General features: G+C 44.5%; 1 protein-coding gene and 1 long non-coding RNA gene across 4 annotated transcripts in view; one reads left to right on the top strand and one right to left on the bottom strand.

Moving 5' to 3' along the window:
- On the bottom strand, nt 1-7609 carry LOC142826953 (uncharacterized). Its single transcript, XR_012901244.1, has 3 exons — nt 7125-7609; nt 6789-6874; nt 1-2810 (listed from the first exon to the last, which is right to left on the bottom strand). It is a non-coding gene; the product is annotated as an uncharacterized LOC142826953 (long non-coding RNA).
- The window catches only part of DSCC1 (DNA replication and sister chromatid cohesion 1), a 24032-nt gene continuing 13891 nt past the window's right edge, over nt 7597-17737 (top strand). For 2 of the 3 annotated variants that reach the window (XM_075920182.1, XM_075920183.1), the window contains exons 1-2: nt 7597-7949; nt 13465-13633. In XM_075920182.1, the coding sequence (XP_075776297.1) occupies nt 7780-7949; nt 13465-13633 (339 nt within the window). In that variant the 5' untranslated portion in view covers nt 7597-7779. Of the gene's footprint in view, nt 7950-8024; nt 8223-13464; nt 13634-17737 lie in introns of those variants that run through there. The other variant, XM_075920184.1, reaches the window with a different exon arrangement.

Consider the following 17737-nt stretch of genomic DNA (forward strand, 5'->3'; position numbering starts at 1 on the left):
TTTGCGCACTCCCTGCTCTTCAACATTCATGTGACTTTAGAATTAAAACAAAAAAGTCAGACTCTTGTTAACAGGGCAGAGAGATTGCCTCCCCATATGACAAACATTTAAATGTTTGAGAGAGAGCCATGTTAGTCTGTAACTTTAAAAACAATGAGTAGTCCTGTAGCACCTTAGAGCAGGAGTGAGGAATCTAAGACCTGGGGACCAGATATGTCCCCTGGGTTGCCTGAATCTGGTCCCCAAGGCTTAGGGCAGGCATGTCCAAAGTCCGGCCCGCGGGCCAATTGCGGCCCGTGTTCCGGTTTAATACGGCCCCACAGGTAATTTGGCAATATCTATCTTTTATGGCCCCCAACGAATCCATATGTATTGAGATGAATACATTGTAAAATCTCAGTTAATGTCAGTTGGTCTAAATCAGTTATAAATATATTTGGACACTACATGTATACTTGGTGTTATGTTCCTGTTCATATTTTTTTAACTTAAAAGTTGACAGACAACCTTTATTACCAATAATATGTAATGTACTTTACAATGTTCCTGACATATATTTCAGCTTCCTGGATTTTTTTTTCATCTGGCCTTCAGATATGAAAGGCAGAGTGATTTAACACCTGTTTAGATTTGTCATCCATGTGACGAAATGAAAAGTATGCTGTTTGCAATAAATTTTGCATAAAATAGTTAATTTGCATTTAATTTTAATGGTTCAAAGAATGTCAGGCAAAATGGTCGGCCCTCACGCATGTTCACTTCATCAAATCTGGCCCTCTTTGAAAAAAGTTTGGGCACCCCTGGCTTAGGGCCTCTGCCAGCATTGGGGAGCCCAAGCTGGCACTCCAGCCCCAACACCGCCTCCCTGAAGCCCCTGCCCGCCAAATGATTTTTCTGTGGGTCAGCAGCCCCCAACCCCAAAAAGTTCACCACTCCTGACTTAGAGCATCTAGTGTTGATTAAAAAATTCCAGTGATGGAATATTGACTACAGGCTTTGGTGAGATGCATAATACAGAGATAAAATAATAACAACAATATAAAATGAAGCAGAATATGCTAGTAAATCTTTACTCATACATTTTTAAAAAAATGTTTGTTTACTATGAAGGCACTGAGTCAAGTTCTTTACTAATGCACCTTGACAGAATTTTCTACCACAAATCTTTTCTATACAAAACTTTAATTTTACTGCTGTTTACTGGCTTTGTGGAAGCTTTCCCATGGCCTTATAGTCATGCAATGTCTGATCTCCAAGATCTTGTCATAGCTGCTGTTCATTAGTGGATCTGGGCAAGATACATGGTTTTCCAGAGGCATTTTACCAGCCTAATTGCATCCCCTACTAGACTGCAAGGGACTATACTTTCAATCCTGCCATCCACCCTATGGGACGGGAATGGATTCAAAAATAGTCCTTTCACATCGCACACATGAACTCACCAGCTGCCGCTCTCCATGCCACCTTTACATGTGTGCTGCCATGACAGCTGAATGACTGGAGAGCTGTGACCACTAGACAGCTTCTCAACTCTAAAGGCAGAGCTGCCACAAACAGCAGTGTAGAAGTCACTGAGTAATATGGTGTAGTATTGCTGCCTTTACTTCTGCACTGCCACCAGTAAAAACATGGAAGGGTGGCAGGGTATGGTGTTGCTGGTCAAATTCTGTACTACCACCAGCAGAAGTATAGCAGCAAGGGTGGCAGGGTATGGGTATTGCTGCCCTTACTTCCACACTTCTCATGGTACCACTGCCTTAAGAGTTGGATGACTGGATAGCAGTAGCTGCTCACTGGCCAACTAGCTCCAAAGGCAGTGCTGCCATAGGAAGAAGCAAAGGAATAAGGGTGGCATGATGTGGTATGATCCCCCACCTTGCTTCTGTACCACCAACAGCAGCAGCTCAGAAGTAATGGTGCTAGGGTATGTCTGGTTATGATTATACTATTTATGTGCATGTATCATTTGTGTACTTGATAATGTGCATTAGCTCTGCATCTGTATTTCAAATGTTGGCTCCTTGAGTAACACCCACAGAATAGTTAGCCAGTATGTCTTAGGCCACTTATCTATGAGATAAGGTCAAATTTATTAAGGTTGATTTCTTACCACCCGATTGAAGGTCACAGGTCCATGTCCCCACTGTGCACAAGAATTGAACATAGTTTGAAAGTAGCGTGTCCCCAGTAGGGAGATTGCCATCGACTTTGTGAGTCATGTACTGTGGGTAGCTATCCCATAGTGCCTGCATTGCTTTGCATTCTGGATTATGCTCCCAATGCACACTGGGATCAAAACTGTGCAGCAGGTGGTTCTGTGTTCATGTTGTCAATGCCCCATAATGCACTCATTTACTCCTTTGCCCCTTGCTTGAGATCAATGGGAAATGGTCTTTTCACGCACTTTTTGGCTCTGGTTACCCACTCAGACACCATAGCAGGGTGAGCATGACCCCCCTCATGATTTGCATTGTACATCAAAACATTGTGACGTTGATGTGTACCTTGGTGCAGCTAATGGAGGAGTATGTTGAAAGTGTATGCACATCACTCCAGGAAGAGGATGAGGAGGAATCTTAAGGAGCCATAGGCATGCTCTTCAGGCAAGCCCTTGCGTTGAGCAAGGTATGGAAATGCAGCTGGCATTTGATCCTCTGGAAACAGTGAAACGCCATTTCTTGAGCCATCAGACAAGCACAGACTGGTGGAACTGCATGAGACTGCAGATATGGGACGATCAGCAGTGGCTGCAAAACGTCTGAATGAGCAAGGCCATTTTGACAGAACTTTGTGAATGGCTTTCCCCTGCCCTGAAACACAGAGACACCCGAATGAGACTCACTCTGACAGTGGAGCAAAATGCAGGACAATGTAGCACTTTAAAGACTAACAAGATGGTTTATTAGATGATGAGCTTTCATGGGCCAGACCCACTTCCTCAGATCAAATAGTGGAAGAAAGTAGTCACAACCATATATACCAAAGGATACAATTTAAAAAAAATGAACAAATATGAAAAGGACAAATCACATTGCAGAACAGAAGGGGGATGCGGGGGGGTGGGAAGGGGGAGGAAGGAAGGTAAGTGTCTGTGAATTGCTGATATTAAAGGTAGGGAGAGTGGGATGTTTGTGAGTTAATGGTATACAGGTGATAATTGGGGAAACTGTCTTGGTAATGGGTGAGAAAGTTCAAAGACTTGTTAAGTCCTTGTTGGTAAGTGTCGAATTTTAACATGAATGACAGTTCAGAGGATTCCCTTTCAAGTGCAGATGTAAAAGGTCTTTGTAGCAGAATGCAGGTGGCTAAGTCATTTAGAGAGTGTCCTTTCTGGTTAAAGTGGCAAGAAACTGTTTTCTCTTTGTGATCTTGTCTGATATCTGTTTTGTGGGCATTAATCCTTTGGCGAAGTGTCTCAGATGTTTGTCCAATGTACATAGCAGACGGACACTTTCGGCACATGATAGCGTAGATTATATTTCTGGACAGTGGAGAAGCATGTGGCAATTGCCCTGTGGAAGCTTGCAAAGCCAGATAGCTACCAGTAAGTTAGGAGTCAATTTGGAGTGGGAAAATCTACAGTGCTGGGGTACTATTATACAAGTAGCCAAAGCAATCAATACCCTTCTGCTACAGAGGGTAGTGATTCTGGGAAATGTGGCTGTCAGAGTGAAGAGCTTTGCCATGATGGGGTTCCCTAACTGCAGTGGGGTGATAGAACACACCTCTCCATCTTGGCTCCTGACTACCTTGCCAAGGAGTACATAAACCCCAAGGTGTACTTCTTGGCGGTGCTGCAGGATCACAAGGGTGGATCACAAGGACTGTTTTACCGACATCCATCTGGGATGGTCAGGAAAGGTGCATGATGTACTCATCTTTAGGAGCTCGTGCCTCTTCAGAAAGCTGCAAGCAGGAACTTTCTTTTTCCAGACTGGAAAATTAGAATTGCAGAGATGGAAATACCAATAGTGATCATTATTAGGGTTACTCTTCAGGGAGTGCACGGGATTGATAATTCTATTAAATGTACTGTTTGTGTCACTTGTGTTTTCACACGAAGCTTTAGTTCTCTCTTCTGCAAATTCCCTCCCAATGTGGAGCTATTCTTCAGGATCAAAGTTCCCCAGGGTTCTTCTTGCTCTGGAATCAGATGCGCACGCACGCACACAGACAGACACACACACTCATTCACACTAAGGGTACATCTACACAGCAACATTATTTCAAAATAACAGTCTGCGTGTACACTGCAGTTATTTTGAAATAATGTCAAAATACTGTCCAGCTGGAGGTATTTTGGTGCCCTGTTGACCCCAGCACTCCACAGGTTCGCAGGAAGTAAGGAAAGTCAATGGCAGAGTTTCTCTCGTCATCCTCCCACAGTGGGGACGCTGTAGAAATTCAACTTAAGATATGTCACAACCAGCTACACTACTCTTGAAATCCTCATTGTACAAGGAATAAGGGAAGTCAGAGGAAGAGTGCTTATTCTGAAATAAGTGCTGTGTAGATCCTCCCAGTTTTGAAATAAGCTATTTGAAATAAGCTACGCAAATTGAGCTAAGCCCTGTTGTGTAGATGCACCCTAACAGAGCACATCTGAGAGGACCAGTTAACCAGTACTCACAAGGTGATCCCTTATATGACTTGGAGTCAACAGGCTGGGTTGAACAGCAGTTTTAAGCTCTTAACCACATACGTCTTTGGCCTCAGCAAACTGGGCTAAACACTTTAAGGTGCCACCCTCATATGCCCCCAGGTTCAGCACATTTCTATCCCACTTTCACACCACAACCATTCTGCTGATAACCCACTTGATGAGCAAGCCCCAGAGGATTTTGGGGCGCTGCAGGAATCTTTAGTTTAGTTTAAGGAGCACTGCTGCAGAGGAAATGGGTAGCAAAAAACACCTACAGAAGAAGTGTTTGGAAAGAGAGAGAAAGAGAGAGAGGCAACCAGTTTAACATGAAAGTAATTTATTTTCAGGGAGTAATCATACAAGGGGAGCCAAACAATATAGTTACAATATTAAATCTAACAAATGTGATTAAAAAGTTACAGTTAGCAAACCATAACTGATCACATAAGACAAAACCAGGTGGCTGTTCTGAGAAAGAGAGGTGGATTTTGCCACTCTGTGAAGCTTGAATTGATCAGAGTTCCCAGGTGATAATGGTAGCTGAGAGTATTTAAAATCCTTTGTGTACCAAAGTGTTCATTCAGCTACAGGTTTTTCTTTTTCATCAGTAAAATATGCCAGATTAAATTCTTCTTTGAGGATTCGGGGAGTAATGGAAATGCACATCCCTCCCGTGTTGAGGCATTCCTTCCCTCTTCTCTTGTGTGACATATCAGCATAATTACATGCACTTAAGCCAGGACTACACTAATGCTATGTCTACACTGGAGGCTTCTTGCGCAAGAACATCTTGTGCAAGGGTTCTTCTGCAAGGGGTCTTGCACAAAAAAATGTCCACACTGCCATGTGTGAGCTGTACTTTTGCACAAGAGCGCCCATGGCAATGTGGATGCTCTCTTGCACAAGACAGCCCTGATGGCCACTGAGCTCCTGCGCAAGAGGGCTTATACCTGTTAAAAAGGAACGTAGCTCTTGCGTAAGAAGCCCTCTCTTACCATGCCGTAGTGTAAATTTCTTTGCGCAAAAGCGGGAGGGCAGTGTGGACGCTCTGCGCAAGAAGCCTCCAGTGTAGACACAGCCCAAAAGAAAAGTTGAATCAAGATACACAAGTTCAGCTATGTTAATTATGTAGCTGGAGTCAACAACATACCTTGTTTAAAGTTTTCCTGCTGTCACCACAACAGGAGGCCAAGGGGAGCAAATGCTCCAGTTGGCTTCCTTATTCCTCACACAAGCAGGAATATTGACTGCCAGCAGGGGCACCCTGTAAGTTCCATTTAGTGAGTCTTAACTAGACTTGCTAAATCAAACTCCGGAAGATTGATCACGGCAGATTGATCTTCCGTTTAGTGAAGACCGGGCTTTACAGACTCCTGATGATTTCTACCTTCCTGTCTCAAATAAATGATCTTAGCTTTGTCAGGTGCTGCCAGTTCAATATCTGACACTAGTGGATCAATGAGGTTCTCATTAATCTCCCAGGCTCTGCTCCCAAGAGGCTAAGAGAGTCACCTCATAGTAGGGGTCCAGACTCAGCACTTCCTTTGAAACTTGAATGACAGATGGGCAGCTTGGGGATTGGGATCGGGATCCAGATCCAGAACCCATCTCCCAGACCCTCTTACCAAAAGTGGAGCGCTCCCCTTTTTCTGGGCCACTTGCCACCACCGTTTAGCTGCAGACACACAGCTCCCTACCATGACAGATCTTTCCTTGTAATAGGAACAGTAGCGGTTAACCAGTAAGTATCTTGCCAGTTACTGGTCAAGCTGTGAACTGGCTGGGCTGGAACAGCCTTCTGCTCACTGCAGATGGGGAGGGAAGCTGCCATGCTGTGGACATGGGGTGCTCCAGTCTGGTCTAAGAAGTCCCCTGCACGCAGCAGGACACCAGCTGGCCCAACCAGCCTTCCATGCTGTGACCAAAGGGTGCCCTAGCCCAGCCACAGCAGGCTCCGTCTGCAGCAGCCCAGCCTGACCAAAGCACCCCACCCCTCTTGTGTGTGGAGTGCTTTGGCCCAGCTGGAGCAGACCCTGCCCATAGTAAGCCCAGCTTGGCCAGAGCAGCCCTCACCCATGCTCCCATTTAATTGGTTAACTAGAACATTTAACTAGTTAACTGATTAAATGAGATGTTACATCCCTACCTTTGAAAGCCATGCCTTCTCTTCTCTTTTTCCACTGGGTAAACTCTCAGCCACCAGGTGCCTTTAGTCTGGGAAGGAATTGTGACCTGGGAGAAGGGGAGATAGGAGGTGCAGTGAGTTTGGGTGGTGATGCAGGGCAGGGGAATGAGGTGCAGGGTTAGGTAGGGGTACTTGCACAGCAAATAATTCTGGCCTGAAGGAGGGGTACAGGAGGGGATGCAGGGTCTGGGAGGAAGTGGTGACCTAAAGGAGGTGGGAATACAGAGGGTCTGGGTGGTGGCCTGGGGCAGGTAGTTGGGGGAGGGCAGAGGCAGGCTCTGGCTGGGATGCACTTACCTAAGCATCTCCCACCCAGCAGCCCTGCAAGCTCCCTGCTTGTTGGCCGCTCCACCGGGCTCTGCTCCAGCACAGGAAAGGGGGCGGCTTCACTCGCTGTCCCTGCGTTCCGTAAAGCGTCTCAGTTCCTATTGGCTGAACACTGGCCAATGGGAGCTTGGAGATTGTGCGCGGGAGCGGGGACAGCGCAGGGAGTTTTCCCCTCCCTGCCCAGCTTGCACAGCGAGTGGCAGCCGGCTGTTGAAAACAGCTGCGCAGCGAGGCGCCTCTTTGATTGTGCAGCCCGGCATCCAACGGGGAAAACTGAGGGAAGGGGGCAGCAGGATGAGGGAAGCTCCTCTCGCGTTGCTTCCTCACAGCCCAACCCTCGCGCCTACAGGGGACGGGGAGGGGGACTATCAGCGCGTGAATGACAGAAACGCGAGGATCCATACGGCGCGCACGCGCCCTAGCCCTTCCCCGCTCGCGCTCGCCGCTGCCCCCTCTACCGGTCACTGTGGCGGGGCTCCCGGCGCCTTCTCCCGTGCGAGGGGTCACGTGACTCGCCTGGGCTGGGCTCTCGCTCCCTCGAGGCTCCGCGCGGGGGAGGAGGAAGAGAGCTGCCGTGCTCTGGCGCGCTTTTCGAGCCGTGTGCCGCGTGCCCCCCCCGTGCAGGATGCGGAGCCGCGAGGAGGTGGAGGCCACGCTGCACATCGCGAAGCTGAAGCCGGCGGAGCTGCTGCCGCCCGTGCACTGCCTCAGCTTCAGCCCGCGCGCCAGCGCCGCCGAGTGCTGCCTGCTGCAGCTGGAGCCGGGCCTCTGCGCCGAGCTGGAGGCGGGGCACAGGTGCGGGCGGAGCCGGGGTTCGCGGCCCTCACGCGGGGGGGGGGCCGCCTGCCGCGCCGTCTGGCGGGCGGGACGTCGCCCTGCGAGGCTGCGAATGGCCGTTCGCACGGGGCTGTGCCGTTAGCCCCGCTCGAAAGCCTCCCTAACTCCTGCCCCATGTTGGCAGGGCGGCGCCTCTCAGTGACCCGTGTCGGCTCTGCAGTGCCCCGGGGCTAATCTGCGGCTCGCGCCCTGCAGAGAGGGGGGTGTCCCGCCTGGCTGTGCCAGTAACAGGTTTGCTCACTCCTGGGTATTGCCAGGCTGGATAATCACCCCCTCCCCCTCAGAGGAAGGCGTGAGACACTAGGATAGGGAGAGAAATGTAGCCGTGTTAGTCTGGGGTAGTTGAAGCAAAATGCAGGACAATGTAGCACTTTAAAGACTAACAAGATGGTTTATTACAGGCATGTCCAAAGTCCGGCCCGCGGGCCAATTGCGGCCCGTGTTCCGGTTTAATACGGCCCCCGCTTCCTCCCCCTCTCCTGGCTCCCCGGTGCTCTTTTGAACTGGCGCGCCCAGCGCGCCGCTTCCGGCCGCGCCGCCACCGCCCATGGCCTCCGCGGTCCTAGAGCCTGCCCTGTAGGGCACGTCCGCAGCCCCGATCCCCCGCTCGGCTTCGCCCGCCCACCATCCCATGATTTCAAATAGGCCCAGGCCGCCGTGAGGCCGGCCTGCCCTGCGCTCTCCGCCCGCCTCCGACCCCGCGGGCCCTCCGCCTTGGGGCTGAGAGTGCAGGGACGGCCCTCACGCATGTTCACTTCTTCAAATCTGGCCCTCTTTGAAAAAAGTTTGGACACCCCTGGTTTATTAGATGATGAGCTTTCGTGGGCCAGACCCACTTCCTCAGATCAAATAGTGGAAGAAAGTAGTCACAACCATATATACTAAAGGATACAATTAAAAAAAATGAACAAATATGAAAAGGACAAATCATATTGCAGAACAGAAGGGGGATGCGGGGGGGGGGGTGGGAAGGGGGAGGAAGGAAGGTAAGTGTCTGTGAATTGCTGATATTAAAGGTAGGGAGAGTGGGATGTTTGTGAGTTAATGGTATTACAGGTGATAATTGGGGAAACTGTCTTGGTAATGGGTGAGAAAGTTCAAAGACTTGTTAAGTCCTTGTTGGCAAGTGTCGAATTTTAACATGAATGACAGTTCAGAGGTTTCCCTTTCAAGGATAGGGAGGTGGGGGATAGGGAGCCCTCTCCCTCCCTGTGAAAGGCTCAGCCTCATTCCTAGCAATCGGTCCCGCTGTGTCTACACTGCCCTTTTAGCACCAAAACTTTAGTTGTTAAGAGGTATGACAAAACCACTGTTCCAGCATGCTGAAAAGTGTCAGTATAGACAGTGTTTTATCTTTGGGAGTCATTTCCAGTGATAAGTTACTACCTGGGGCTTGGGATACTTTTTTATCGCCAAGAGAGCTCTCCCTGGGGAATAAAATATAACGACTATACTATGGCAGCAGTGCAGTAACATGGGCAGTGTAGACAATAGCCCAAGTAAAATCCCTGAAGCATGAGGATTTATGACCCTTTTCAAAAAAATACTTTGCATAAATTACAGTAATTACTCGTTTAACACGTGCTCGCTTAACACGTTTTTGCAATAGCATGATTTTTGGGGGGAATGTATTTTGAATAACATTACTGTCCCCAAAATAACACAAAAATAATCAAGTGGCAGACTACTTCGTGCGGCGGTATAAATTGGTGAAAATAAAGTGGTGGTATGCATGAGCAGATGAATACACATGGTCACAGCGCTCCTCTGCTCACTTACGTGTTTATCTTTGTGTTTTAACAAACTGCGGGGACTTGTGTTGCTTGTTATCTTGTGTTGCTAGATATCTAATGTTGACGTTGATGACCCAGTACCAACAAAAAATTTACTCTGCTACCACCACCTGAAACGCAACCCCCAACTTTTCCATTATTTTTACTGGGAAAATTGACCCCGCATAGCACGTTTTTGCTTAGCAGGAACATTTTCAGAAATGCATCTATGGTGTTAAATGAAGAATTACTGTATAACTTTGTACATAGTTATCAACAGTCCTGTGATGTATCACTGCAGTACATATAATATATCTTTACTACTCAGATGTAGCTCCTGTGGTCAGAGAGTTGGAAGCAGTGTCACAGGGCATAGCAATTTTCAGATACCACTGTGATGGATAAGCGACAGGAATCCTGTGACACCTTATAGACTAACAGATTTATTGGAGCATAAGCTTTCGTGGGCAAAGACCCACTTCGTCAGATGCATGTAGTGGAAATTCCAGAGGCAGGTATAAATATACAGGCATAAGAAAAGAGTAACAATCAAGAGTAAGGCTAGAGATAACGAGGTCAATTCAGTCATGGAGTATGAGGCCCATGCAGCTGATATGGAAGTGTGAACACCAAGAGAGGAGAAACTCCTCTTGTAGTCAGGTAGCCATTCACAGTCTTTGTTTAATCCTAAACTGCTGTTGTCAAATTTGCAGATGAACTGTAGCTCAGCAGTTTCTTATTGAAGTCTGTTCTTGAAGTTTTTTTCTTGCAGGATGGCTACCTTTTAAGTCTGCTATTGCGTGTCCAGGGAGATTGAAGTGTTATCCTACAGGTTTTTGTATATTACCATTCCTGATATCTGATTTGTGTCCATTTATTCTTTTACGTAGGGACTGTCCAGTTTGGCTGATGTATATAGCAGAAGTATATTGCTGGCACACGATGGCGTATATTACATTAGTAGATGTGCAGGTGAATGAACCCGTGATGGTGTGGCTGATTTGGTTAGGTCCTGTGATAGCGTCACTGCTTCCTCCTCCCCACTTGCTACCTCTTTGTGATAGAGGCAGCAAAGGGAGAGCGACTAGTTAACTTGTCCTTCACATCCCTAGTGAGGATAGCTACCTATTGGAACAAATTGCCTAGGAAGGTTATGAAATCTCTGTCATTGGTGGTTTTTAAGAACACGTTAGATAAAGGCCTGTCTATGATGGTCTGGAACAGTGATGGGCAACCAAATGGGACACTTGAGTTGCCCTCCTTTGTCTCAGAGGGCTGCAAGACAGTTGCAATCAAGATGGTCTCCCAGGATAGGTTAGTTTTGTTTGCTAACTGCAATAAAACTAGTTAAAAACTAACTGCATTTATGAATCTAGATTTTACATGATGATTGAACTAGATTGAACTATAGCAGCATTTTGATGCAGAGGGAGTGCATGGCTCTCATAGTCAATGTTGTGTGCAATCAGCATGCATCACACTTCACATGCCCTTGTTTTACGTGTGTGTCACTTCAGTAATACTGGTACGAGGACAGAAGCCTGCAGAATCTGTCACCCCTGCTGTGGGCCACACCTGGAACCCTGATGAGTCACAGGTTGCCTACCACTAGTTCTAGAATAATACTTAATCCAGCCTCAGTAGAGGGTATTGGACTAGATCAGTGGTTCTCAACTAGGGATGTTAAATTGCATTTAATCAGCTAATTGAGTAGTTGATAGAATTTCCATCAGCTACTTGATTAGTCAATAAGCAGAAGAAAACTGCAGAGCCACAGCAGGGTTAACCCTCCTGCGGCTCTGCCTTTTAAATATATTAAACGCCGCCAGTCAGTGTCGTACACTGTTGTAAATGCGAGTTGCGGATGTAAGTGGGGGGGGCGGGGTAGGAGCTATATTGCATGAAAAAAGGTTGTAAATGCAGGGGGTCGTAAGTCGGCTGGTCACCTGTAATTATATGTAAAAAATGATAAAGTGGGCAATTTTTCAGTAATAGTATTCTATAATACTTGTATTATTGTCTGATTTTGTAAGCAAGTCATTTTTAGTGAGGTGAAACTCAGGGTAAATAAGACAAATCCTCCTCCTGAAGGGAGTAGTCTGGAAACATCAAGAGCCACTGGACTAGATGACTTAACTAGGTCCTTTCAAGTCCTTTACTTCGAGCTCTTATCACAGGTTTATAGAAGGGGAGACTAGCGAATTTGCAGCTATGGGGTATGTCTACACTTACACCCTCTTTTGAGACAGGGATGCAAATGAAGACATTCGAAACTGCAAATGAAGCTGGGATTTAAATATCCCGCCCTTCATTTGCATATTGGCTTTATGGCGCTATTTCGAAATAACAGATGCTGTTAAGACACGGTTATTTCGAGAGAAAACCCTTCTCTCGAAATAACCCTTATTCCTCATACAATGAGGTTTACCAGTTATTTTGAGAGAAGTCTTAACAGAGTCTGTTATTTCGAAATAGCGCTATTTCGAAATAGCACCATAAAATGAATATGAAAATGGAGCATGGGATATTTAAATCCTGACTTCATTTGCAATTTTGAATGTCTTCATTTGCATCCCTCTCTCGAAAGAGGATGCAACTGTAGACATACCCTGTCTGCACTTTTTCTGTGGGTATCTGTATCTTTGAATGTGGATATCTGCAGCTCATTTTTGTGGATACAGGATATCCGCACAGGGCTCTAGAAACAATATGGAAACCATCTCACCTCTGTAATTATTACAAAGTGAGTCAGTGAAAGTGCCAGAAATGGAATCTGGGCCTCCTGGTTCTCATTTTTCATTTCATCCAATAGACAAGAAGTTCTCACAACTCCAGAAGTTCTCACAACTCCAGATTTAACTTCGTGGGTTACCAAGAAGTCTGCTGGAGATTGGGACAATGTACAACAAAATGTATATGTATTTATGTGCAATTGATGACACTTTCAATAACAATCCATATGTATTGTTTAAATTTATATTTTAATTATTTGTTAATATTAATTTTGTATACATAGAACCGTATATGTAACACAATTAATTGAAACATCTCTTAACTTCTAAGCACTTCTGCCTAGTTCTTTGAAACTCAATAGGACTGTTCACAAAGTACATATGTACATGTGAACTTCATTTGTTTTTGTGGTTCAAGTTAGGCTTTTTGGTTGAAACAATGGAATATATTCTGGTTTAGGGGCCACAAAGGATTCTGGATCATGGAGCCATGGGAGAAAAATGTAAGTGGCTTGAGGATTGTGGTTGGAAAAATATTTGAAACCCCTTTCATTTGACTAAAGTTGTCCTGTAAGGCAAAAGTATAGGAAAACATAAAAAATCATATGTAAGTAGAATGTTGTTGTTATGCTGTTAACCAGTGATCTAAATTAAACTGGATATTACTGGGACTTCAGTGAAGCTTTGACCATATATATGAGCTTGCAGGATCAAGATCTAAAAGATAAGAAAATGGGTGAAATGAGCAAAAGGTGTGGGAAGGAGAAAGGGATAACAATAATATGGTTAAATTAACTGTGGGCACAACTTGTAGATGTGATATTCCAGTTAGTTACTCTGATTACTGCTACCAACTTGCTACCAATATTGTTAATGTATTTGAAATGTGTTATCATCTGTTAATAAAGATAAGTATTCCTTTAATTATTTTTGTATTTAAAGACAATAACTTTTTTTTTTTTTTTGCAGCCTAGTGATCCGTGGTGAAAAAGCTGAACAAGCTGTACTATGCAGTAAAGATAAAACTTATGATATGAAAATAGCAGATACTTCAAATATGTTGCTGTTTATTCCTGATTGCAAAACTCCAGAACAGTTGCTTGCAGATCAAGCACTATGTAATATCATTCACACCCAGGTATATTTTATTTTCTTATCCTCTATTCTTCACATTAGTGTTACAGCTGAGATGTTAGAAATGATCAGCATTGTATTAACATAAAACTTACCTATCATAGGTTCAGTTACAATTTGTTTACTAGATCCAAACATAACATCTATATTGGATGAGGCAGTAATTACCCTGGTGCTTAGTAACTTGAAAGAATATTTTCTTTCGTTCAAGTGAGCCATTTTACATTTAAGACACAAAGGGCAAATGAGACACTTTTACTTATGTAAAGTGCCTGTTTAAATGGCCTACCCTGAAAGGCAGTTTGTGCTGCACGATTTTAGTTCCACAGTCTTTAAAAAAAACTTCAAACATGATTCTTATCCTAACTGTTGCATCTGGAAAATTCAATTGGGTGAATTTCAGAAATACAATTTCTGTCCCTTTGAAGCAGATGTAAACAAATTTTCCTAAAAATGGTGAGGAAAATAAAATCATTTGCTCTTAATTTTGTGCAGTGGGTATAATGACATCATTATGGAGGGGTCACTCTTCTTGTCCTGTTCTAGAACAATCAGAACATAATTTATTCCACAAAGTCTGCAGTTCTGCTAATGGAAAAAAATCCATGCAAAATAAAGTAGGTTAACAAAAAAGTAATATTCTGCTTCCTTTACTCCTGCTATGTTCTGTAATGATTTTAGTGATTTGCTATGAAATAACATGCACCAAGATAACTTCCTGCCAAATGACTTTTTTTGGTTGGGATCTTGTAATGTATAGTTATATTCAGATTTCAAACTCTTTGTGGGAAGTACTTTTTGTTACAGGGTTGCATAGTGCTAAACGCAATGAGGCTGGGGCCTATGAAACGCTACCACAATACAAATAAGATATTAACTTTCTTCTGGATGCAGAATAATAGGCTCATGTGTCCGTTCAAAGAACACTCAGCAACAAGCACTCCCTTCCGAAGCGGCTAAGTACCTTCTGTTTGTCCAGGATGAGCAACTAGCTCTGGCTATGAATTTGCATGTTTTTCTACCACTAAATGATCAGGCATATCTTCTTTGAGAGATTTGAAGAGGTATGAAAAGGAAGCACGGAAAAAGACCCAAATGTTGTAGTTATTGTGTCTATGTAATTGCTTTTGCATGTGAAAAGAGCTGGAGAACTTGGTCATAAACTAATATTTATTTAAATTATATGTTCAACAAGTCACTGAATAATCTAATATAGTAAAAAACTATAAAAAAGTCTAAGCTTTCTAAATAATTTGGATACAGTACTTTGAATCTGCTTTCTTGAGTAATAGGTGTTTTTTTTGACAATATAGTTTCAATAATTTAAAGAACAATTAAAAAGTACTTAAATCAAATTTGATGGAACATCTTTAAAATTCAGCCTTTTTACATAAAAAAGCTGTTATGTCAGCTGTTGAGCAGGAATTTGTATCCAGGGATATGGAGCATACCACCATATGATCTTGGAGCCTACTATGCCTTCCCCATTCTGAGTTCACACTTGTATGATTGCTGGCCTCTTCAACAGCAGAGCATTATGGCCTCCTATCATCTGAATGCATTAGGACCTTAGGAGATTCCCAAGGTATTCTTCATCAGTGCACCTTGGGATTCCTCTGAAGGTCCTACAACGCAGGCATGTCAAACTCGAAGCCTACTGAGGGCCACAAGAATTAAAACTGATAGCTTTCAGGGCCACCAATGTACTTCTGTTGGAAAGTCATAATTATTTATTATTATTAGATTATGTTTTGGTATATTGTATAATATTTTTCAGGTCTTGTTTGAATATAATACAATAATTTGATGTGTAAAATTGTTGTTTGCTGATATATAATAATTTTTAAATATAAATTTAAGGTACTTTTTAATTATTTTTATCTGATACATAACTTGTTTTGTTGAAATAAAAACAAGTATAGACCAAAACAATGAGAGAGAGACTGGTATTTCAGAATAATTGCTTCAGCCTGGCAAACAATAGCCTTTGAATTTTCTTTAAAGAAACAGTGTAAACCAGGTACATGCGGATTCTTTTTTTGCCCTGGAATTTAAATATGACATCTGTGTTGGCTGCCTTATTCTGCATCCAGACCCTCTCCTGCTCTAAGTGTGTATTTGTTCCCAGAAGGATTACCAAAATTAATCGAGTGGCTTGCAGAGCTGGCCTTTATGCTATCCTTAGGATTTCTTAAACTTTGCACTTTCAAAGGTACATGTAATATTCTTACACAGATAATCCATGCAAGACTAATAAGTTAATTGCCCTTTGGCTGACTGATGTACAAGTGCATATTTATTAGGAATATTGTTATGCCCCTCTTATCCTGGACTGGCTGGTATTTCTTAAATGTAAAACTAGATAATTTCCTTTTCCTTTTTTATCTTTAAAGCAGATGTTATTTGAGCCAAATGGGTATCCTTCAGAAATTGGAAAGTCTATAGTTAAGTCCCAAGTTAAGTCTGTAGAGCAGAAAATGAAAGGATATGTAAAATATAAGATAGAGATCAGGTGTGCAAAGTGGGAATTGATGAGCAAACAGTCAAAACGTGACAAAAAAATTGATAAAAGGAAACTTTTTTTTACCCAATTAATCTGTGGAACTTGCTGCCATTAAATAGTAGTGAGGTCAAAAGTTTGTAAGATTTTTTAAAAGGATGGCTTATTGATAATGAAAACATCTAAAATACAGTAATTCCTCATTTAACACTATAGATATGTTTCAGAAAATGATCGTGTTAAGTGAAAACGTGTTATGCGGGGTCAATTTTCCCACTGAAAATAATGGAAAAGGTGGGGGTTGTGTTTCAAGCGGTGGTGTCTGTTGGGACCGGGACATAAGGTTGGGGGAGAAAGAGGACTGGGTTACAGCAGGGAGGGGAAGAGTTTGGTTCTGGGGAAGGGAAGGGAGGGGGATTGGGTTGGGAGTATGCCCCTGTGACGGGTCTGCCAGGACCAGCACTGCGTCTGGAGATGGGGATGTCGCCGGGGAACAACCCATCAAGTGGCGAATCCTCCATCACTTTGCAGGGAGGCGGGGGAAGCCCCGCGCAGCTGGCGGTGACGGGCCGGCTGGGAAAACCTAGCCGCTGCCCTGCAAGTGGGTATGGAGGAGAGGGGGCAAGGTGTCTGGCAAGGGGGAGTCAGCGGGGAATAGCGTGGCGAGTGGCGAACCCTCCACCGCTTTGCAGCCACCAGCAACAGGCCTGCTGAGGAAATCCTGTTATTCCGGGGATGGTCGTGTAATTAAAAAAAAATCGTGCTATCGCGAAACCGTGTTAAGCGGGCACGTGTTAAATGAGGAATTACTGTACCATAGGTAGAATAAAAAACAGACTAAAACCCACTCATGTTTCAGGTCATAAGCCAGCCACAACCTGATGGGAATGAAGAAGAAACATTCCCTGTCCAGGGATAACTGTCCATTGTAGTTTCTTCTGGACATATGCGAGCACACTCACACCCCATCCTATGAAATCTTGTATTGGCCACTTTGTAGCTACAATACTGGACTAGACTAGAGGGTCCCATTGGCTGATTTGGCAATGCCTACATTCCAAGGAAATCATATGACTAATATTAACACAGTACAGTTAGGTATTTAAAATTCAGGACATATGAAAATTAAACTGGGAACTACAAATCAGCCTCTTGTGTGTGTGTATATATTACAGTACTCTTGATTCCATTCCATTTCCCCCATGCCCCCGTAACCTAATGCCTCTCCTCTCCCCCAGAGTCAGACACCCCTCAGACACCCCCAACCTAATGCCTCCCCCCTCCCGCAGAGCCAGGCACTCCCAGCCCCCCCAAACCTATTGCCTGGGTCCCAGAGCCATGTCACCGTCACACATTTCTTCCTCAGGCGCTGGGGCAGCATGAGCACAGCGGCCAGCTGTGAGCAGGCACTTGATGCCTGTGCAGAGTGGCCTGAGCAGCTGTGAGCATGTGCTGGGTGCTGTGCGCAGAGTGGCCCAGCTGTCCGTGAGCAGTTGCTGCAGCACAGTGCATAGAGCAGCCGGCCCGCTGTGAACTACAGGCAGTCCCCGGGTTACGTACAAGATAGGGACTGTAGGTTTGTTCTTAAGTTGAATCTGTATGTAAGTC

Source organism: Pelodiscus sinensis, chromosome 2, assembly GCF_049634645.1.
Source record: "Pelodiscus sinensis isolate JC-2024 chromosome 2, ASM4963464v1, whole genome shotgun sequence".
NCBI lineage: Eukaryota > Metazoa > Chordata > Testudines > Trionychidae > Pelodiscus > Pelodiscus sinensis.